Here is a 24,793-nt window from a genome sequence, read left to right on the forward strand (position 1 = left end):
TTTATTAATTATTAAACTGAATTAATTTTTCACTTGAAATTCTTATATGTGAAAAAGAAACACGGGTGTAACACGGAGTTTCTTATTTTCAATGTTAATTTCAAAACAGCAAACCTACTAGTTTTATTAATTTTTATCTGCAATTTTCAGAGGCTTTAATACCTGTATAAACACTTATATCAGGTGTCCTGACACGTTACGTTATTAACTTGCTTGAGCACTTTTAACAAGCCTCGAGGGTCAACAGCCAAAATAACTGATTGCTGTCATCCGTTATTATAACAATTGGCAACCTAATCGCGTAGGTCGATAACCTCTTGCATAGGGACTAGTCCTACAATCTATTGAAATGCGACAATCAAATACATAGCTAGATTTCATTTTGCGTTCAGTGCATCCATACATTACTTAATGTACCTACTCTTAATCAAGCTTTGCGGAATAATATTTGCTCTGCAGATTCATGAAAAACGAATAATGAAACGTACTGGATTAAGGAAATTAGGTATGCATTTCCCTAACACAGTAACTTCAATGAGAACTTCCACTCTTTTTGAGATCGGTTAAGAGAACTAAATAAGCAAACAGCGCTTTCATAGGCTAATGATAATGAACATTATTTGGTGATCGTTGTATTCTCTATGACATAGGTATATCTTTATCTGGATATGGGATATTTTCTTCCACATAAAACAATAAATTCCCAATTCTTTCATCAAGCAATGCTCATTCTCCGAATTCGCTAAGGTCGGCACATCAGCATTTTGGCAGCAATATCAGGCACATTACACACACCGAATCCGGCGCGTATTTACACAACACTCGACGGAAAGGGTCTTTCAATAAAATATTGCTCCCCATCCTGTCTTACTCTATTGTGCGTGTGTGGTATTGTGAGATATCTTTCGATCATCGATCAGTTTTGCCAGTTGTGGGTTCTGTGCCCGATTTTAATAGACCAAATTAACAAAACCTGCCTATCATTGGGACTGCATCTAAAGAAGCTGGCTACTTTTTATCATATTCCAAAGTCATAACGTTTACAACAGGATTTAATTACCTACATATAAGGAATTTACATCTGACTTTTCCCGGTGCCTTCTTAATCCATGTCCAATTTTTTTACGAATGAATACTCTACGACGCGACGGTGGTCTATAAAAGTAGTGTCAACATAGATGACCTTAAATGATATGCCTCTATCCTATCAGTACCTACTACCGTCATACTCTCATTCATTGTCAAAGAGACTTCTTCAGAAAACGTTTACTAGGTGCATGAATATATAAGGGACCCCAAAAAAGTGCTCGTACACGCTCTCTTCAAACCTCCTTTGTTTGTCAATGGACCTCTGGACATTTTGTTATCTGCGCATCTCGGTTTAATTGAAACGTAGCGTTATATCATGGCGAATGAATGGGCGTTTTTAGATTCCAATTGAATCGTTAAATGACACGTAAAAGGATGTTTACAAACATCTCTCAATGCCATCCCAAGATAGTTCGATGAGATTTTAATATAATTGATGCAATCCGTTGGTAGTTTTTGTTATAGCGGTGATAGAACAGGGGAGAACAGTTCAATAGAATGTCTTCCATTTGGTAGATAAGTGATTTTACAGACAGCCAATAAGAAATGGTTGCATGTCCTTCTTCTGGGATAGACTGATGGGCCAACCACTTTTGCTTTGTTATAAAATTAGACCAATATGTTCAGTTACTACAATTGCTTGCAAAAGGAAGCATTTGATGCAATTTTGGCACCCACCAAGCACCGATGTAGGTAGCGAACCTTATAATTTTCTAAAAATACATCCACTCTTATGTCTCCGTGTCTGACAGGGGTCGGCCAGAGATGTGCATATATTTTGACAACAAATACCCCGGTAATTGAACCGGGGGACTGACCACGACGGGGGAGGTTGGGGCGTTAAAATATACCGCTGTAAATGGAACTATTTTCACGGCCGAACGATTTCGGTGCTGCTATTAAAATTTTGATTTTAGAATGGTAGAAAATTTATTGCAGATTTTTCATTTTACTCAATTCTTTTCGACTAAATATTCCCGTTCAGCTTCGTTAAGGAAATGTTACGCTAGTTGTTATTCCTGTCTTCGCCATTAATCCACCTAAAGACAGATCCTCCAATGGGTAATGTACGTAAAAATAAACCGTATATTAATAAATACCTAGCACAAAACAAAAACAATCACATTTCGCGACCAAAAGTAAGAAGAAAAACAAATAGTTGCATGATACGGACACTTGGGTCTAACGCGTGCATTTGATGACACGATTGGCGTGAAATTGGCCCCAACTGCCGGCGGCGGGGCGAGGGTCGTGCGTCTGACGGCGCTGACCGCAAGTAATTACCAACTAGACATTGCTAGTTGAAAATTCACTAAAGTTTTAATGGCCGAACGGTTTATGTGAAGTTATTATTGCTTTCAGTTGGTTTTGGGTGATTTTGGTCTTCGTTATGTCTGATTTTGGGAGTTAGTAAGTTTTACTTTAGTTACGAGTGCCCAGATCTATTTGATGACAAATATCAAGTGGAGCGATCGTTATGGCAATTTCATTATATTGCATTCTACCTTTATGCAAGGCCTTTTTAGTGATGGCCTCGTTAACATGATTGATTCCATCTCTATTTTATTTAACTCTTAACCTGTCTTTTATAACGCCATCAACATGTAAATATGTATCCATTTACATAAAAATGACGTCATAATCTTGTAAATGTATGAACATTACAAATTGTTCTTCATCATTACTGATTTCTGTACCAACATCCGCTTACAATTCAGGTAGCTTCAATTACATGTATATAACTGTGTGTTTGTCTATCTTCTAGCCGTGACAAATTGACCTTTTCTTGAATATATTAGGTAACACCTTATTGGTACATATGACGATTTTGTTTTGTTTGCTTTCGAGCTACCTTCAGACTTAAGTATATAGCAAGTGTGTGTTATGTAAGGTAAGACTGTTAGTATGTATGACGGTTTCTATATAGGTGTCAATATTTTTATTTTTTTACTTGTCAAGTAATTCTGAGAATACTAAGAACAATATTTTCTTTAATAAATTACTGTCTGCTTAATTTAAATTATACGATGAAGTTGAAACTTATTGTGAGCAGAACTTGCGCCGGCGCACAAGAGTATTTTGGTAATGTTAAACGTCTACCGTACAAATAGTAAAGCTCTTGAATAATTACTTAAGAAGAGCCTATTGTAAGTATAGAAAAATAAGGATCCTTCTGCCGTTTTCAACAAACATTTAAGCCTGACAATACAAATAAGTAAAAAACTAGAAGCCTAATATTTATTAGGTGAATCACAATTATCGTGATGTTTGTCAAAGCACTAGGAATTCAAATCGGCGTATACTGCGTACATAATGAAGTCGAACGTGCTCGGGCCACTTCGGCTACCGTCGGCAACGTTCGGCCCGTGCGCCTGCGTCACGCTCGGATCAATATTTGCTTACAACTAATGGATTTTGCGAGCGAGGGGTCGTGTATGTGAATTTGAAAGTAAAATTGTGAGATGTGTTATGGTCGGATCTATTTTCGTTGCTGATTCTCAGAATTGGGAAGAAAAATATTGCTTACATGGTAAATTAAAAAAAAATTGTTCTCAGAACTTGGCCCTTATAATGAGAATAGAAATAAGGTAAAAAAAATACTAAGATTTCCTTAACAGAAATCAAGCAATCGGATAGATAAAGCGGTCGGTAATTAAAATATTATGTAGGAACCTACTTCATCATCATGACTTCCCATTATAGACCAAGACCATTAGTGTTTAGGCATTACCGCAGTGATAGATGTATGCAACCCGATAAAATATGAGAACTGCTTGATCCTCTCAAACAGACAACAAAAGCTACAGTCTATCATTAAAACGCTCATAATCCTCATGAACAGTTTATAACATGAACAGTTCATAATAATCGCATTAGAATTCGCCATACGTGCGCATCAGATCGCCCCCTCACAGAAAATGTAGCCAGCGCTGAATAAACGGGAGCAAATTGTGCGTGGATAAACATTGACTATAATAGCAGCATTGTTGCAACCCCAACCGGGTGCGCTGTCAAAATACAGGAGATTTTATCGCGGGAAACCGATCGGAAAACGACGCAGTATTAGATACTTTTTAGAGTAACCGCACACTGTAGACTTTTAGTTGGCTGACAATTTGTTTGGGCTCATAAATCTGTTTCAAGATGAATGGCAATACGCACATTACAAAGAACAGGTATTTACCCGGTATCAGACCGACTGAAAACTTTGATTCGAATTAAAATTTTCTTCAACGATTTTTTTTTCGGCTGACTGTTTGGTCTGCAGGGTACAGTGTTATCAGGGAAGAAAAATCTTAGTAGTATGGTAGATTCGAGATGCGCTCGGACACTTGGTGATCCGGTTTAATGTTTGCTTGTCGTTACGCCCAATTAAGCAGAGTGGGCTGACAAAATCGATTGCCAATCATTGTTGTTAATGAACGATGTTTATGTTTGAACAGACGCACGCGCTTACTTTTTTAAATAATTAATAAAGACTAATAAAAACTTCATTAATAATTAGAATATTGCTTTTTTCACATTTACCAAGAGTTTCCTTAAGATATTTTACTAATTTTGTTACGAATGAAATGTCAAATTGTAAATAGAAAGCATACGCTGGAAGGAACGAAATTGTCATACAAAGAAATTCCCAAGAAAATAACATAGAATGACCCACAACATTAACATCTCATCTCTTGTCCAGCAAAAACGGAATCGTCGCCATTTCTAAAAGTAAACAAACCAACAAAGATGGCGGGAAATGAAATAGCAAACATTTCCGCGGCTATTTCCCTCAGTGTTGCCACACTAAGGAAGATAAACTGCGGCCGGCTGGCGGTGACGCGGCCACTCGGCCCGCATTAGGCGCGCCTGCATGGAAACTAAGTGTGTCACACACTTATTTTTTCCCCGCGGCAATTTTAATTTACCGCTGACCGTGGGTACTGGTTACGTTTGATGTCGCCACTCTTGAAAAATACTGCGGATCGAGCAGTTGGAAATGGTACGTATATTTTTTTTACTTTGGCACTAGCGTTTGATAGAGCGGTGAATAAAATGCTTTTACTCAATGAAAAAAATCATTGACTTCATGACCTATAACGGCGAAGTGACTTTTTGTATACAAGTGGTATTAATAAGTTTAAACTTAGTTAAAGAGAAAAGCATCAAATAAATAAGTCGTTTGAACTAAACTAAGGAAACAAGACAACATCTAGCTCAAACTCTCACAAAATACTTCATCTCTTCACATTGAATAGTTAAATATTTTTAGCTCAAGTATTTGACTTTCTGAGTATTATGTAAAGGCGCAAGTTACTGTATTTATTTGACATTTACAAACTACCTTTCACACTAACCAAGAACATAAGTATCGAGCACCAATTACCATATTCATTAACATAAAGTAAAATAATTTCTCCTGACTCGGCTAAAGCCTTCGAATGCACCGACATCACGCTATTTGCGGACGTGAGGCCTAATGTTTACTCAGTCAAGACTCTAGTGGTGGGCAAATATGGGCCCGATCAAATGGAATTGCTTATTTTGTCTGTCTACACAGCTCCCTAGTACAACAGGTACGGCGGGCGACAGGCGTGCCTCAGGGCGCGCTCCTCGGACCACTTCGGTAATCTTTTTTTACAATAATTCGGTGGGTATTGGAGATGTTTTTTGTCCGTTGGACATCACTCGACAGTTTACCGTTTTAATCTCAGCTATACTCGTATGAGCGGAAGCGTGCTGTATTATTGTGTAAAATTATTTGTAAATTTCGTTCAACGAGTTGTTGGATTTGTTTCGATTGTTTTGCTTCTTCGGTCTATTATGAGAGATAATAAGCTTTATTCCAGTGTAGTATTGCATGGGAAAGAAAGGCTTACTAACGTAATGAAGTGGAACTGTTTAGTTTTCTTTGTCGGAAGATTGACACGGCCATTATACGTAAAGTTATATAATAATATCGCCTTGTTATCTTTGTTTATTTTGCAGTTTTCCTGTACAGTAGGTACAATAATAGTAGAGTAGAGAGTAACTTATTCCTTTATACTTAGTAGAAATCAAAGGCAAAAATATTACATAAGAATATGTACAAAATATGATTCTATAGCTTAAACAACATTCAATCATTATATTTATAGGCCAATTATATTCGACTTATAGTATATCGAACGATCCTGGTTTCCGCGTAACAAATAGATCGACGCCATCTTTGTTTTATATTGTATGTTACGCGATCCTACGCTCAATTATTTTACTGAAAACAAAGGAAAGCCAGGAAAGATATCGAAATCTTTCGTAAATATTTTTATTACCACGTATCCCACTTTTATCTAAGTAAGTTTATATCATATGTTTTATTTAGTGAACCAATCATTTTTGCCTATCGATAAATTCCTTATTGTATCTCTATTATTTTCTTAATTTTACCACTATATAATTAAATAATATGATGAGTTTCGAATTGTAGTTTTTTTTTTGTCTTTTACTGTCATCAATGAATTATAGTAACTGACTAAACCTAGTTAGAACTAGACAGACATATACAAGTTCATCACTATTCAAAAGCAAATCATTCAAAATCCAATCCTTTGTTCTTCGTGAAGTCCTCAACAACAAACAGTAGATCTATTTATACTTTCTCTCGTCAACTACTGGCTTTACCATGGAGTTTAGATTAAATTACAGATTGTCTTTGCTCTTATTGTCAACTAAGTTTGAGTTGAGTGGTGTCCCGTTGCGATCGCGAGCTGAGAGCTTAAGGTAGTTTGTAGTTACTGAAATTAGTTTTATGAGAAGACGAAAATTCTGTAGATTATGTTTTAGCTTTAAGATTATAAAGTACCTAATCCATTTTACAAGAATCCTCTACGTATAAAGAAGTGCGTGGAGCAAGTGCAGAAAAGTTCGTAACGACTTGATTAGATTAAGAACTTTTCTAACGTTTATAAAAATACTTAAAGAATAAAAACAGGGAAAAGGGAAATAGCCAATCCTACTAATGTTATGATTGCAAAAGTCCGTTTAAACTTAACCGATCATCATGTAACTTTGTACACATATTCTTGGTGGTACTAGAATGAATAGGATGCTTTTTATCAACACACCACGCAGGTGAAGCCGCGGGCGGAAGCTAGCATGCAAATAAACTACAATATTCTACCATCACAAATCTATTTCAGTCCCAGAAACTATTACGTTCAATCTAAAAATATAAATCCATTTTATTAAAATTGCCTTGCATGCTTCGTGTTGCAGTAATAGCCAATAAAACAAACAAGCCGTATGTACCGACTGCACATAGAGTGATTGTGTTAGTTGTAGTACTTCGTCTAGTGTCAACCGTGGCTATTGAATGGTTACTTCAACTCTTATTGCATTTTTGCTAGATCACGTTGTAAAATCATGCTTGCATAGACTGTTTCATTCATCGTAAAACTTAACCATTCGGATCTTTCTATGCCGTTCTCTGAGGTCCTTCTATCTTTTAAACTTTATGAATTTTGTGTCCAAATGAGAAAATAACATATTTTTTTTCTGGTTTCGCAATTTTAACGCATGGTTCTTTTTTTCGTTCAGCTTATATAACTGTCAAATAACTTATTGACTAAGTAGATGTTAAAGTTCATTTCACGAAAGAAGTCCCGCGGAAAATTGTGGTACTATATATTTTTGTACGTATTTACCTACTGAGCTATCGCAGTCTGCAGGACTTCTTTTTATATAGAATTAAAAGAACAGCCTCCAACTCTATGGTACACTTGGTAACTCTTTAGTCCTAATTCCCATCCAATGAAAGCGCAGTAGCATCAAAACAATCATCGACCATCTTACGCAAGCCACAAAAACGAACTTTAAAGCACCTTTTCGTAGAATAACATTAAAATAAACAAAGCTATAGCTTTATAATCTACATAACCGTTACCAAACAACATGAAAAGAAGTTAGAATCCCGAGAAACAGTGAGTTTAAACGGCGTTGGTTCACGTAAACAAATGATAGTAAATTAAATAGAAGTGTGTGCATGATCGGGGATACTCTGTGCACCTGCGTCAGGCTCCCGTTGTCATATCGAATTACCATAGACATAGATTATGGAAAAGATGTGACGAAAGCGTTAGTAAGTATAATTAGGCGAAATAAACCTCATGATGTTGTATGAGTAACAATGAAGACAATAGATTTGGTTTAGTTCACTCTATTCAGAACTTATTTGGTTTTTAGGTTTCAGAATTTATTGACTTATCAAAGTTTGTATCGTAACATTTACCTTATTGATTGATTACATACATCGGTATTGATTTAGGTATATTCCAGAGGAAACATATCAAACCTACTAACAAGCAACTAAGTACAATAGTACCATACTGAATACCTACATCTGCCTGAATTCTTACTTTAGACCTTGGGAAACAGGAACCTGATGTTCCTGGTAAAATATCCTTCATTTATAAAACTCCTAACACACAAGGAAGAGATTTAACTGACTACTGATTTCGGCCAATCAATCAACTATTCGTAAGGTAAACGTACCAATACTCGTCGGATTTCGGAAATCACTGACTTTGAAGCACTACTGTGTGTTAAATATTCAATAGAAAATGAAAATTTTTGTATGACGTGATAGAGTATTTATTCGTTATTCTAAGTAACTAATGTTTTTTAATAATTTTAATGGGTTTATATACTTATTAAGGCAAAAGTAAAAAAAGGGCGATTTGTACCAATAGTCGTCTGATTTGTACGGATACTCGTCAAATATTCCCAGTACTCGTCAACTTTTAATGCTAATGTGAACTCTCTGCTCTTGAACATAAAGTTCAAGTTAAGTACATTTTTTTGTGCTTGAATTTGTTAAGCATACTTGTACCTTTGAAACATTAGTTAGTAGATAGATAAAAGACCAAATCCCTATTTAGAATAGCAGGTCATAATCTGTTAGAAGAGCAGGTATTCAATAAAACAGATACATAGTTGCATTTTAATTTATATTCCTATCCATCAAACGCAGTCACAAAATCAGTCTATAAAATATATGTTGTAATTCTTAATCATAATAACCATGCAGTCATGTGCATTGTAGCACGAGTAAAATAAATTACTATTAAAATATTTAAATTGTAAAATAAAATAATTAGTTTTCACAAAAAATAAAAGCCACATTCATTTATATAGCTTTCCGCGAAATAATTACTAACATTCATAAATATGCAGGTAAGGTTGTCATTCATCAAAACTTCTGAACTGCTTAGCACATGCTTAGTACGATTTGCAAAAATCTCTATAGATAGTTCAAACTGTCTTAAAGGTATCAATCAAACAAAATATATGATTAGGTACAACTAAGCGTTCAAACCCAATAATAATAATATCTAATAAGCCCCGCAGGGCATCTGAGGTGGATGACGGGGAGTAGCGACCCCGCGAGGCTATATATACCGAGTGCATCTCCGGCCTGCCGGAGTGAAGCATGACGAGGGATAGGTCTCCCGCCTCTTGGCTTGCCTCATTGGCCGACCAGAGTGGAGTCGCTAGAGCAAGGTTAGCAGCCCTGCTCGGAGAGTAGGTGCCTCGTGGTAAGTGGCGAGTAGGCCGGTGATGCTGGACCCACAGGGAGCGCGTGCTCTGCGTTTAAAGTCCGCCGAGGTATCCTCACCCTTCAGCCGCCCATGTCCCTATTGCCCTCAGGTTTCTATTCAGTGACTGATTCCCGGGGGCCCAGTAATTGAGCTGGCGAGCCCCACCTGCCATTTTAACATGTATTTCATACATTGTCACCGGCAAGTGCAAAAGTTCCTCATCACCATCATCCTTCGAGCCTTTTTTCCCAACTATGTTGGGGTCGACTTCCAGTCTAACCGAATTCAGCTGAGTACCAGTGCCTTACAAGAAGCGACTGCCTATCTGACCTCCTCAACCCAGTTACCCGGGCAACCCGATACCCCATGGTTAGACTGGTGTCAGACTTACTGGCTTCTGACTATCCGTAACGACTGCCAAGGATGTTCAATGACAGCCGGGAACTACAGTTTAACGTGCCATCCGAAACACAGTCATTGGTATCATAGGTACATACAAACTTAGAAAAGTTGCATTGGTACTTGCCTGACCTGGAATCGAACCCGCGCCCTCATACTTGAGAGGTTGATTCTTTGCCCACCAGGCCACCACGAATATTTTTCCAGGTGCTATAGTTCCTATAGTTTCCTATATCCTAATCCACTAACATCAAAACGCAATAGCCCAAGTAGTTTTCCTCCACAGTTACCTAGCAATTAAATAGTTTAGCGCAGAACCGGGGATTGCCCTTGGGTTTATTTCTATAGTATATTTTATACAGGGATAATCGTCGGTTTTGTGTCACCTTTTCATTAAAGTTGTCTCAAAAGGGCGTTTTAAATTTTCTTGCTGCATCTGATGTTGTGTGTGGCCCCTTGATTTACAGCTTTTATGAATTTTCAAAGGCCCTCTTGCTTGTAGTTTCTTTCAGTCATGATCTGCTATTAAAATTACGATCATGCAATCACTAAATACATACAATTTTAAATAAAAAAATTATACTATTTATTACTTACTTAAGATTACTCTTTACCCATCAATATCGAATACGACAAGCAAAGAAGTGACAGCGATGGAAGCTATGTCATCTTAGTTTTAAAACTGATTTTAATATTTTTTGCGTCAAAACTAGTTAGGGACGTTAGGGAGACGCGGTACAATACGCGTGACGACATGCAGTTATTTCGAACAAAAAGTATAGTGTATAGTTATCGGCACGAATCTTGAGCTCTGACCTACATCTGCGCAGAAGTGATTTATTAGCAAAGAACCAATCCCGAGTGACGGCTATGACGCGATGCACTGCGGGCCAATCACCGCTTTAACCCGCCCCCGCGCCTCACTTCATACCACAAAAGGGACCCAATAAATTACTTCTTCACAGGCGAAGGTCAGAGCTCAAGATTCGTGCCGATAACTATAAGAACAGTCGATTTTTGCTTGCCACAAATTGTAATCCAAGCGTAGTAGAAACAAAGGCTAGTGCTAGAGTTACTTGTACCCATCGAATGGCCTAATCCCCCTAATCGAATGGCGGAGGCCTACAGCGGTCAATATATACCTAAAAAAACACTCGTAGAAAGTGCATACTTATAGAAAACAGGGGATTTAACCATTAAGAAACATATGAATTGAATTGAATAACATGACTGTGTACGTGTATCTAGAACCAGCAGAGTAAAATTTACCCCTAAGAAAAAGCTTAAAAGAAACTCAGTTTTATGAACAAATTTAGTCTAAATCTTAAATATGTTTGTTCTAGACAGTTAACAATTTTGTAAAAGTCCCGATATTCGCTGTTTATTTGCATTTTGTACTGTAAAACACAAAATATCCTCATTATGACGAGTTTAGGTGCAACTTTTGAGCATGTCCCAGTAGTCGTCATAATAATTGTAAAATTGACGGGTTTTGGGTCAAATCGGAGTTTTAAAGTACCAATAGATGTCACATTAAAAAAATATATCTTCTATGTTAAAAGTATTCCAAATTGCATATTACATCGTTAGCAAATAAACTTAACTATCTAATTAAACAAAGAAACATACCACAGAACCCACTGGATTTATGTAAATCAAAACACAAAACCACGTGCTGAGTTTCACTTTTGACAGCTGAACTTCACGAAAAAACGATTTTGTTAGGGCACACACGTTTAAAATAACATATCTTAGAAGCCGTGACTGTTAAAACCCCGTATTGTTATTTCAATTGTGCAATATAATATCAACAATATGTTTACATATAAACCGGCCCATTTTAAGTTCAGTAGAAAAAAATAATAAATGTTTTTAGATTAATTGACGACTATTGGGGCATGACGACTTCACCCGCGTTTACCTTATGTCTAACCCACCCAAATAGGTAAACGGATATTTTAATGCATTGACGCCTCTGTCACAAATTGTTGATCTTCAGCTTAAGATGGTGGGTTGGTAGCTGAGCACGTAGCTCTCTTTTTTGTCACCGTCGGTTAATGGTGTTTGCTCTGCCAACTCGCAATCTGAGACAGTTTTATTTTGGTAATCAAGTAGCTAAGGACTTTGGAATCTTTGGTTTATTTACTAAATTAATACCTACGTAAGCTGATGGGTAATTTTAAAGCAGGAAAGCTCTCGATTTAGGCCTAAATATAGTTTTAACGTACACTTTTTTTCGGTCCCCATATAGCTAATTCCAACTGTGAGTACTTATAGATAATAATGCCAGCAGTTGTGACTCAATTTCTTAACCTAAGGATATCTTAGAAAACCTAGGTAACAAAAATTGCATATACTTAGGTAGGTACTTTAAATTCTGCATCAACCTAACTTTCAACCAGAACTTTCGGTCTATTTAAACATCTATTAAGTATCTAGTTATTAAGTGTTATATTAACTAGGAAGTACCAATATCACATTGCTAAACACATTTCCTAGCACCCCACTTGACAGACACAATCGGTATCAGTTCTCCAATAAATACCGAATTAGCTAAACGCATCGGGTTTCATCAAATTGCCGTTTGTAACCCGACGCCTCACGTGCCCGAGTAGGCTATCGCGGTACGCATGCGCCAGCCCGTCCGCCATCTTGAATTACGGCAATTTATTGTAATGCGTTCATACGAATTACTATGTGTGTGGAAGTAATTTTTATTTGTTAATGGAGTTTTGTGTACATTGACGACATAGGTACTATTTGTTTAAGTTTATGAAGATTTTGCTTAAATTACCTTTACTGTAGGCATAGGTATAGGCAAAGGATTCTCATGAGTTGAAACCGTAACGATTTGTAAAATTAACGGTTCACATCATAACTACAGCTCTTTACTTTATAAGCAAGAAGCTTCATAAGGGTGGATAATCTTAAGAAATGCAACGATCAAAGACGAAGAGAAGAAGTCTTGAGAGAAATTCGTCCTCTTTACTTTTTACCGTCGCAAGGCTTAAGAACGCAGTCATTTGTTAAACTCACTGTTGCAGAATTTGCAGAAATAAAGGAAAATGCTTCTTTTTAGATTTGGAAAACAAGTGATAGGTACACAAAAATGCTGATTATAGATTTTACTTATTTTCATTTGAAGCAGAACAATGTGTAAAAGTGTGTAGACTAGGTACCTAAGTACTATAAATTCAGATATTTTCCTACCAAGGTACATAGACCTCCGTAGAAGTAGCTAGATATAAGATAGAGTTACCATGTGTACGGAACGGAACAGTAAGACTTGAGAAAACCTACCTACACCCTATGGAAAGTTCATTTGGTAATGGACATCACTAATAGAAAACTGCAATATTCCTGAGTGCTTTGCCCGAATGCTATTTATCCCAGATTATGTACGATTCCGATAAGGAACCGTCTTAAAATTCTTTTACACTTAAATCTTATGCTTATTCAAAATCAGGCAACACCTTAAAAAATACCACACATATAAAAAAAAAATCTCGCCGACTCACTAGCAAACCTGGGGTCGTTAGACGCGGGGTACCATCCAGCGCCCCGCATGTCCCCATAGTGGGGCAGGTCCGAGGGGGCACAGCCGTAGCCCTGGACTGGGGCGCCCCCGTACAGGGGCACTGCGTACGGATTCGCTGCCATCCCACAGGACGGCCCCAGTGGGGAGTTGATGCTGCTGCCTGATGAGTTCGATCTGGAAGAGTAGAACATGTTAGATGGAGTGTTGATAGTAAGAGCCTCACACTCTGCAAACTAATGGTCGACTGATAGTTTGATTAGGACGTAAATAAGGATGAAGATGAATTGTAGTGCGCATATTACAACGACCAGGTCGGTGCCACTATAAAGTTTTATGAAAAAGATTGGATTCAAGATAACTTTCAAAAAAAACTGTGAACTGACCATGGGGTCAACTATCAGCCGATATTTTAGTCTACAGTTTGCGAAGGCTCCTACGAGGGGGAAAAAAGTTTGAAGCTTGTGCGACATTTTAGCAAAAGTAATATGTAATTAATTGGATAGTTCAAAGCTTTTGTTGTGTCATCATCAAAGCCACATGATGTCCACTGCTGGATATAGGCCTCCCTCATTGACTTCCAATTTTGGGAGCAACATGAACGTGGATAGTTAGAAAATCACATCGCACATAACTTCTTAATAAAATCTGAGAAAATTGAACTGAATAAATATTATGATATATCTTAGTCTAAAGGAAAATACACTGAAAAAAAGATCCATCTACAAACATATAAAAAAAATACGGTCGAATTGATAACCTTCTTTTTTGAAGTCCGTTAAAAATTAACGAAAGCCACAAAACAAAAACAAATATTTCCTTTGACTCAGAGCAAACTTGACAATAAATATTAGTAAATGGACAAGAACCGGGCGCCAGAACCTAGAGAGACCTATGGGCACAAGAAAACAGTCAAAACTACAAAAACGAAGAAACCAAAAAATCCAATTCCTTCTTCCGGTAACACTTGTCTTATTTTATCAGCAAAATTATCTAAAAGATTAAAATCAGACAAAACAGATTTGACCCAAATCTGCCACACGCAGATCTCTAAACCGTTACCCGACGAGGCGCCAACACGTCACTCAAACAATACACAGCTTATCTGCCTAATCCCTATTTACACAATTTAATCTCCCTATCGAACCATCCCTGCGCCAAGAAAAACAAATTACAAGCCATTTTAAACCTTAAAATTCACACATTAACGATTACAAAGAAGATCCTAATCGGCAAATATATCCTTGTCTATGGTACACCCCCAGGGCCGCCATTACGATGTTTGGTTTGACAAATTGAGTTTTGACAGGGCGGGAAATTATGGCGCGAACCGTTTTAGTTGGTACCTCGCGTAATTGGAGTTAATTTTAATTAGATTTTAAGATTGTTATCTTTCAATTTAGCGTGTTTTAAGTTTTAATTGGTTAGACGGTAATTTAATTAGTAGGTTCCTCCGACTTTATTAATCGCTCAAGAATTTGTAAGTTGGGTGGATGAAAAGATGCTAAATCCTACAGTAATAATAATCCCACAGTGGGTATTAAAACAATGTATTTAATATAACTTTGCACATAAATGAGCACCCTATATGCCTACGTGGCATTGTGGTTTTCAAATGGCACGTCCTGAAAACTCAATTTGCTAAAACCACAGAGCAGAGAAATAGTTAGGTACTCTTCTGTTCTGTGACCAAACTGAAAGGTCAATCACCTCTCAACAAACCACACAATGTAATCCCTGATTACTTACTCACAACACTTCAAAACCGCAGAAGACTTTCAAATTCAAATTAAAATTCGAATGCAGTTTTCCAAAGCCTTTCAAAGTTCAAATTTGGAACGTCACTATCACTTTCCCGCTTCCCAGTTACCACGCCATAAAATAACATAATGGCCGCCTGTTTGTCATGTTAAGCAGTGTTTATTTATCAGTAGCGGAAAAATCTGTAGGTGTGAACCACTCATAGGCAGAACAAACACTCGCTCATGCAATGTTTAGTTTATAACAAGCTAAATCTAATGCTTGTCTCATCGGCAGCAGCCTGTCAAATTGTACAGTCACCTACTTTTTAAGGTTAGGAATTTTAGACGGTTAAGAAATGGTTTTTAGGTAGGTAATGAAAATCTGTTTTCTCACTGTAATTGGTATCTACGTATTTTAGGAAATAAGTGCTTCGTAATCTTACTTATTGTACTTATTGTTATTGTTGCTTAAAAGGTGTATTAGAAAATACTTTCTGATCTGATGAAGAATTTCTAAGTAGGTAAGTACCTACCTAATAGGGATTTTTTTATATTTAGGTTTCATAATTAAGTACTTTCTAGAGTGCCAGAGAACCTAGACGAACTTATAATGGTTGTACCTACCTACTTATAGAGTTTTATACGCTTGCCGACGGATAAGCATCCTTTAAATTAAGACAGGCAAATCCACCCCAAAAAAGCGTTAACTATTTCAAAGAAATGGAGAAAACATTCATCCAGAAAGATTATTTGTTTCTACAAAATTAGGCGGTATGATGAACTTTACGTAACTAATGCCGGCCATACACGCTACGGTCTACCGGAGAGGTCCACCTGTGCAGGTATGCCTGCGCAGGTGGACCTCAATGTGTGTGGGAATAGACCTGTGCAGTTTTTTGAACGCTACCATTGTTCAGTTGACCTGCGCAGGCACCTGCGCAGATTACCTCACCGGTAGACCGTAGCGTGTATGGCCAGCATTATGAACGCACATATTACCTATACATAGATATCCCGCCGGTAGGTACCTATATTAGACCGCCGGTAGACCGTCAAAATTAATAATACAGAAATAGAACAAGTTCAAAGTTTTAAGTACTTGGGAAGCAACATAACATCTGACTCTCGGTGTTCCGCTGATATCAGATGCCGAATAGCAATGGCCAAACAAGCCTTTTACAGCAAAAAATATTTATTTAGATCTAATATAAACAAAAAAATTCGCAAAAATTTCATAAGGACATACATCTGGAGCATTGCGTTATACGGTTGTGAAACTTGGACGCTAACTAAGCAGGATATTAGCAGACTGGAGGCTTTTGAGATGTGGTGCTGGAGGAGGATGGAGAGAATTAGCTGGACGGAAAGAGTTACTAACGAGGATGTACTAAACAGAGTAGGAACTAAGAGGCAACTACTTATTGCAAAATATAGAGAATAGGAGAGGAAAAATGATGGGACACCTTATACGTCACGACGATTTTATCAAAAACATCGTGGAAGGGAAGGTCGAAGGAAAGAGAGGAAGGGGTCGTCCAAGATATAGCTACATCAAGCAAGTTAAAGAAAAGGTGAAGGTTGTTACGTATAAGGAAGTTCAGGAGTTGGCGCTAGATAAGTGTAAATGGAAGGAGCTGCACCGACAAGAGCTGGGCTCTTAAATTAATGATGATGAGGTATCTATAGACTGATTGAAAAATTTGATTGGAATCATGATTACCTACATTCAAAATAATCAACACATCATCGAGCCAACTTTCGGCCTACAGTTTATTCAGGGGCTCTTACACTTATATTTATTTCTACGGCTAGAGCAGTAAGTTTTTCTTATGGGAGTATATAGTAACTAAAATTGTATTTTATACTGGTTGTTCTACCTACACGTTTTCTCCCGCGTCCCGGTAAAACATGGCCAATATTCAGCGCAGATAGTGTAGGTATATTATAGGTTCCTTACAGTGAAAGAGTTATTCGAATTGGTTCAGTAATTCCAGAGCATTAATTCAAACAAATAAGTAAACAATCAAATCTTTAGTAATGGATGGAATTTCCAGATATTATTCCCGTCTTATATCCCGGCTGATTTCATGACTGCTATTAAATTAAATTCGTTCCAATAGCCCACAAAAACATTTTAAAATACAATTTTACACTTCCTCAAACAGGTAATATTAATATTTACATAAAAACATAAATAAAGCTTAGAATTACGTCACTCCTTAATTAACTATACAATTCGTCATGACTGACGTGAAACTCAACGTATCAATTAATAAAAATAAATAATTAGGTAATATGTCGGATATTGATTTGCACGTAAATTTGCGTAATGTTTTATCTCCGTCATCGATCTACGTAGCTTTATTTTAGTAGGTAAGTAACTAACTGAGTAGAATTGGCTATAAGCTATGTTTAAGTTCGTGTTCCGATGATTTAAAATTCAGAAACTCTATATCCTGGGCTAGATCCGCAATGAGTGTTTTATTTATAATTTTATAAAATACTAGCTTCTTCCAGCGGTTTCACGCGCATCCCATGGAAACCCAGAACCCGAATATAAGTAGCCCCCTAATAGACAAAAGACTAGTCTGTTGTCCTCCGAAGTAGCCTTCCTCGATATACAGACTAACCTCAACACTGAAAGAATTTTTCAAATTGAACAATTAGTTCCTGACATTACGCGTTCAAGCAAGCAAATACAAATTCTTCAGCTTTATAATATAAGGTAGTATAGATATTTATGGCCTTACTACAAAAACTTTAACCACTGTTTTACACTTGTCTAAAAAAAATGTGGCTCCAAAATGAACCATATGTCAACGTCATAATTTGACATTTTTTTAAACAAGTCTTAAACTGACGTTAAAAAGTTTTTGTGGTAAGACGGTTAATGTTTTAAGCCTGAAGCCAAAATATTGCAGAATTATCTGTTCCTATGAGTTTGTTATCCACGTCTCGGATGAATTACTTCTCGCACCCGGATATAAAATAATATAAAATACTTAGCTTTTTGATTTATTTCAGTAGTATAACATCTGATTTCTATTAATGCCAAGATTCTTCAAAGTCCATAGCAGTTCTTGCGTGAGAGTAACATACAGTCACACGCCCCCGCTTTTTCGTTTATTAATATTAATTTTTCGTTGATTATTTCAGTCGTTTTCTTTTAATATTATTTATTTTAAATAGTGCGTATTAATTGATTATTATAAAGGTTTTATGTTCGATTTAACTTGTTGTTTCCATTGACTTTACTTTCACCGTTCTGTACGTTAACAATTTTACCTCAATCTGTATCATTTTTTTTTTATTATTATTTTAATTGATTTAATTCAGGCATGGGAAGCTAAATAATATTTGCTCAGATTTGCCGAATTTATACCTAATTGTAAAATCTTACACGTAGGTACCTACATATCTACTGTGGAGGTTGAATATTTTTAATTCTGAGTGGATAATAATTTGAATTACGTTCTCTATAAAAAATAATATACATAATACCTATGGTTTTGATATTCAATATGTCACTTCTGCCATCGAACCAAATAAACACAAGTTTTAGAAATGATTTTATATAAATGAACCCGAAAATCCCGGTACCTACGCACGCTCTTCTTTTGCCGTCCAGATGATAAAAGATGGATATTTTTGAATGTAAAAAAAAAATATATAAAAGTAAGTACTTTTATTTCATGATTCAAATCTAAATAGGTTCCAATGTTTGTTTATTGAGGACTGATCACTTATGTACCAAGGCATTCCTAACAAAATAATTGAAGAGCACAGCAGTGATACTAGCACCACGAGTGACTTGTATTTTTATATTTTACTTTAAGAAATCTATCTTACAGAAAGAATGGTTAGGAACACCAATAACAAATTCACAAAATTCAATAAAGGTTAAGAACCTTTCAAATTGGAGTTTAAACAGTTCCATGGACACATTGCTTGGAAAAGACAGGCATGATAAACTGAGCAAGTTTTTAAAGACCAGACAGGGACAGGCAGACATCTAGGTAAATAAGATCAATTAAAATAATATGGTCATATTAAAATAAAGTGAGAACCCTATGTACACATTTTTGTTTACTAAAGTCGTGAAATTCGAAGTGCACTACCAATGACTGGGATTTGATGACTGAATAATTTTAGGCCTAAATAAAAACTACCTTTAACTTCAAAGATTTGTAAATGTAACTTTTTTATCCTAAGTATTAAATACTAGTAATTTACTTATTTTTTTTTTATTTAAAACTATAAATTCTAATATAGATAGGTAAGTAGGATTTGAAAGAAACAAAACCGTTTAAAGGTCCATGTTACATTAATTGATACGTTGATGATTACATGACCGGTTCGAGACCCAGCAACGATTAATGGCCAATTCATTCAAATATAGTATAAGCAGATAGCAGTCATCCGTGTCGTTAATGTTCGTGCTGAATTTTAATTTAAAATTAATAAAACTAAAGTATTATTTTGTTTTACTTGCCACGAAGTTTTAGTTAAAAAAACCATCAACCGAATTCTCCCAAACAATTTGCTAAAAAGCGTTTCATAAACTCAACGAAGTGTGACTGAGAGCAACTCACGATATTATTTGACAAACACTCGAGTATTAATTAGCCACGGACAAACTATGAGTATATACCTACATATAATGGTAGTCTTCCACCAGCATGACTGTAACGTGCAGGGTCTAAGCAGGCGTCCCGCAGGGTGCTACATGGAGTTCACTATCATTCATGAGTGGAGTTACTTGCGAGACGAGAGATCGCTCAGCAGCGGAGCCGCGCGCGCCTACACCACATCGTTGACCGCACACACACCACTTGACCGCTAATCACAACATACCTGCACAAACAAACGTCACAGAACTATATCCTTCGACTACGAACGACGCTCAAGCACTCTCGTCGGGACCTTCGCCACTCGAAAAATCAGCGGGTGGAGGGCGCGTCCTCCCCTCCCCCCGGCGATCGATCCACGCACCTGTACGGCGACGGCGGATTGTTCGCCAACTCCAGCTTGCGGTACTCCTCTATGGGCGACAGGATATCCGTGACGGAGAACGGAGTGGAGTGCTGGAGCTGCAGCTGGGACAGGTTCTGCTGCAGCAGCGCCGACTTGGGCGACAGGCTCATCGCCAGCTCGGCAGCGCTCAGTTCCGGCAGCGCCTCCGCCGGACACGGCGAGTAGTCGCCGCCCTCCGCGGACATCCGACCGGCCGACACTCGACGCCACTCGACGGCTCAGCCTCTAGTGGCTCTCGGGGCGAGAGTGGCGGCCGGAGCCCCCGGCGCGGGTTGCGGCACTCGAGCGGCCCCGCCCCGCGGCCGGCGCGCGCGCGAATGGCGCCCGCCGGGGGCCGGGATTGGCGCGGCGGCGGCGGGCGGGCCGCGGGCCCCGGCCGGGCCCCGGCAGTCGGCGGCGCGCGCGCCCGCAGAGCGCGCGAGGGGGGCGCACGGTTACATGTCACAATCAACTTATGTATCCATATTGTTTATGTTTGTTGTCTGTTTGGAATTTGTATGTGTACCTTTGTGTCGCTCGGCAAATACACGACTTTCAGTTATTATCACAGTTCGTATGAATAATAAGGAACTCTTTAAAGACTGTAATATGTTTTAATGAGATTATGATTGTGAAATTAGTGCTACTGGGTTTAACCAAGAAGAGTGTTAGATGACTTGGTAACTTCTTAACTTATGAATAAGTACCCAGGTACCTAGAATTTTGCTGACTGTACCGTTTCGTGGAGTTATATTCTGTGTTATTTTTATTGATATTGATTGTAATTAGCGTTATTGACTTGCTTGTTTCCTGAAATAGCTTATACAAATTGAGTTTATAATTATCCAACTTTGCTAAACCTTAACTTTTTATTTAAGGGTGTGTTATGGTATGTATCAATCAATTAAGTGCAATACCAAAAGAAAAATACTGACGTTTTTTCGACGCTAGGTACAATAGCCTATACCTAGCTATTTAAATTAACAGATCTGTTTCTTGCATTGTTATGTTGCCTTAATTGATTCTTATGGTTCTAGTGCAAGTGTAAATTTACTCTAAGAAGACTAACCTTTTCATTTTGCCACTGTTAGTTTTAAGGTTTTGATTTAAACTTATTTACCAATGAACCGTACGGAACTTAACAATAGTTTGGTACATATAGTTAACTTAATCAGGAGGGTTAGATAAATGTATCAGCTTTTTAACAAAGTTACTAGTTTATAATCTGGTATTTAACATGACTTTTAACGTATCTACGAGCGTAGCCATATTTCGTAGCACTCCGTAGTCGTGTCGTAGTCGTAGCCGCTCGTCTCGTAGCCGTAGCATTCGTAGCGAACTGCAGCTGCTGTAGTAGTCAATAACATTGATCTGTGGATTTTATTTTTAATGTTCGAAGTGATTTTGTGAAATATTGTATTCTTACAGCTTCTTGGTCAATATTGTTCTGTTTTTTTTTGGATTGTTACTTAAATTTGATTAAGAATTTCCTAAGTTTTGGATGGTACAAAATTGTATGAACTTCTCTTGATTTGTTTGAGACATCAAACTGACTTTTAGATAGATAATAATACTTACTTGTTTAAAAGTAGGTAATATAGGAAAAAGTCGTGGTGGCCTAGTGGGCAAAGAACCAACCTCTCGAGTATGAGGGCGCGGGTTCGATTCCAGGTCAGGCAAGTACCAATGCAACTTTTCTAAGTTTGTATGTACTTTCTAAGTATATCTTAGACACCAATGACTGTGTTTCGAATGGCACGTTAAACTGTAGGTCCCGGCTGTCATTGAACATCGTTGGCAGTCGTTACGGGTAGTCAGAAGCCAGTAAGTCTGACACCAGTCTAACCAAGGGGTATCGGGTTGCCCGGGTAACTGGGTTGAGGAGGTCAGATAGGCAGTCGCTTCTTGTAAAGCACTGGTACTCAGCTGAATCCGGTTAGATTGGAAGCCGACCCCAACATAGTTTGGGAAAAAGGCTCGGAGGATGATGTTTAAAAGTAGGTAATCTACATAGACAATCTGTGATATAACAAATAAATGGTTGGATTTCGTAAAGTAAGTAGGTACGTAGGAGATAATCTGTCTCATACATTTTCGTAATTTTATTGTTTTTTTTTTTTGTTATGATAAATTGCAATAGTTTGTACCTATATGTGTCAATTTAAATAATGTGTATAGCTATTAACAATAACAATGTGGGTAACACCATGGGTTATGATTACCTGAAATAAATGTATTTTATTTATTTATTCCTTAGTATTGGCTATCGCTAAAAATCAACGCATGGGGTCGCTCATGTCATATTATTTCTGTTTATTTATCTATAGGTACTAATAATATACTTAAAGAGGAAAATATTGTATTTTTGTTTGTTTCTTTGTAATGTATGATTGTATGAACTCAAAACTGCTAAACTAATTTGAAAAATTATTTCACTGTTTGAAAGCTGCACTCTTTCTGAGTAACATGTTGATTTTACCCCAGTACGGGCAGTAGTTCTCACGGGTTGTGGGTGAAACCACGGCAAAACGACTAGTTGTGTAGATATATGTATGCGTCTCCAGAGACGCAATTTAATGCATTTTCTTTCTTTATAAATTTCTTTCAACCTGCTTTGTATGTAAAGGATATCAAAAAAGTAAGCAGCAGGAATTGATAATTGAGAAAAAGCTGAAAGGTTATAATTACTATTTATAGGTACATACCTAAATTGTTATTGACAGTCGGCCGACAGTTGATCCGACGGCGACGGTTGTCAATTTTTATCTGATCTTTATTAGGGTTCATTTATATTAGGCCGGGCCGTGTCCGGGTTTTTACGAAATTCTAAACACGAGCGTCACACATGGCCCGGACGGGCCACGGATCATGCACTGTATAATATAAACGGCTTCATACAAAATGTATGTAACGTTTCACATCCATACCCCGTACGAGCCACGTACACGGCACGCCCCGGACACGGCCCGGCCTAATATAAATCATCCCTTACTTACCTGTATCCACCATAATTATGAAGGTAGCGCGTGGGGCTCTAGGGATCGGGATCTCGGGAATATTTGAATTAAAATAACTTTAAATCTTGATTTATTCGAATTATTATAAGACGTACAATTTCAATATAAAAACCTATGCTCTCTAGGCTATGCTATTCTTTTTACATAGAACACATTTTAATAGTTGTCCCGCCAGGCACCAAATAAAATCTATGGAGTAAGAAGTTTCTAACTGCTTTACAGTACCTACCTGCTGAATATGAGTAGGTACCTATATGAGTTACTACTCATCTTCATATTAACTAATTTACGAGCTCGAACAAACTTTCGATCGACTATAGGTTAGGAAGTTTGCAAATTAATAACAACGAAGATACAACGCATAGGCATAACAAGACCCAACTTTACGCTAGCGGATTTTCCGCGCTTCTCTAATCTACTCGTGTGAAAATCGACTAATTTACATTTTTAATGTTTCATAAAATGATTACTTAGGTACCTCAGTGTCTATATTTTTCCTAATCTTAAATGTTAACGATTATTACCTACCATTTTCCTTGTCAACCTACCAATTTCACAAACGATATTCTATTTAAAAAGCATTCTAGTCTAGCGATTTGCCTAAGTAGGTACATAATTTGTCATTACATTTCAATGCATTCAAGATGTTTTCAGTTTATATTTGTTAAGGTACATACGTCTTTTCTTTTTAAGATTCTTACTTAGTAGTAGGTAATAAGAATTTGTTGTGTTCATATGCTATTCCTTGTATACGTTTTTTAACTTGTTATATAATTAAATAAATATTTCATACAATTGTGTTTATTGTGTTTTTCTACCCCACCCTTATTTAGTTACATAATAATTGGGTTAAGTCGGGGGTTTTGAGGTATTTTTCAATAAGATTTTTACCGTCGCCGCGTCGTGGGTTTTTTCAAAATTGTTATTTACTAACATAGGCTACATTTTATCCGGGAAAGGGCAGTAGTTACCACGGGAAGCGGGTAAATCCGGTAGAGCCAATGCTTAGCTTTCCTCGACAAATACATAGCTATCAAACACTGTTTTTGAGAGATTTCTGAGATTAGAGCGTTCAAACAAACAAAATCTTCATCTTTATAATATTACTACTTGATATTATCAAATCGACCTTTACACATAGGTAAGGCTCGACAATTGTATGGTGCAAGGTACTTAGCTAAATCTAAAATTGCTCGTGGCTACGTAACAGCCAGACGGGTCCGTCTCCATCGATCAAAGGGTAAGCAGAGCTTGGTGAGGTTGATCCGTGGATGGTCATGACGTAGATGCAGTCACTGATCCTTGAGTGAACTAGATTGAAACAGAGGCCAGACTCTACTACCAAAGCGAAGTAGAGCGGAAAAATTCTATTGTATGCTTAACCTCGTAGGTAAAATCTTTATGTATATAAATAACGTACACTCGAACAATAAGCTT

General features: G+C 37.3%; 1 protein-coding gene across 1 annotated transcript in view; it reads right to left on the reverse strand.

The window, feature by feature from the left end:
• LOC124640188 (thyroid transcription factor 1-like) overlaps window positions 1-20,593 on the reverse strand; it is a 35,799-nt gene extending 15,206 nt beyond the window's left edge. The window contains exons 1-2 of the mRNA XM_047177854.1: window positions 20,319-20,593; window positions 13,568-13,761 (exon numbers count right to left, since the gene is read on the reverse strand). Of these exons, the coding sequence (XP_047033810.1) occupies window positions 13,568-13,761; window positions 20,319-20,545 (421 nt within the window). The 5' untranslated portion in view covers window positions 20,546-20,593. The remainder of the gene's footprint in view (window positions 1-13,567; window positions 13,762-20,318) is intronic.
• Window positions 20,594-24,793: the final 4,200 nt, after the last annotated feature.

Source organism: Helicoverpa zea, chromosome 20, assembly GCF_022581195.2.
Source record: "Helicoverpa zea isolate HzStark_Cry1AcR chromosome 20, ilHelZeax1.1, whole genome shotgun sequence".
NCBI lineage: Eukaryota > Metazoa > Arthropoda > Insecta > Lepidoptera > Noctuidae > Helicoverpa > Helicoverpa zea.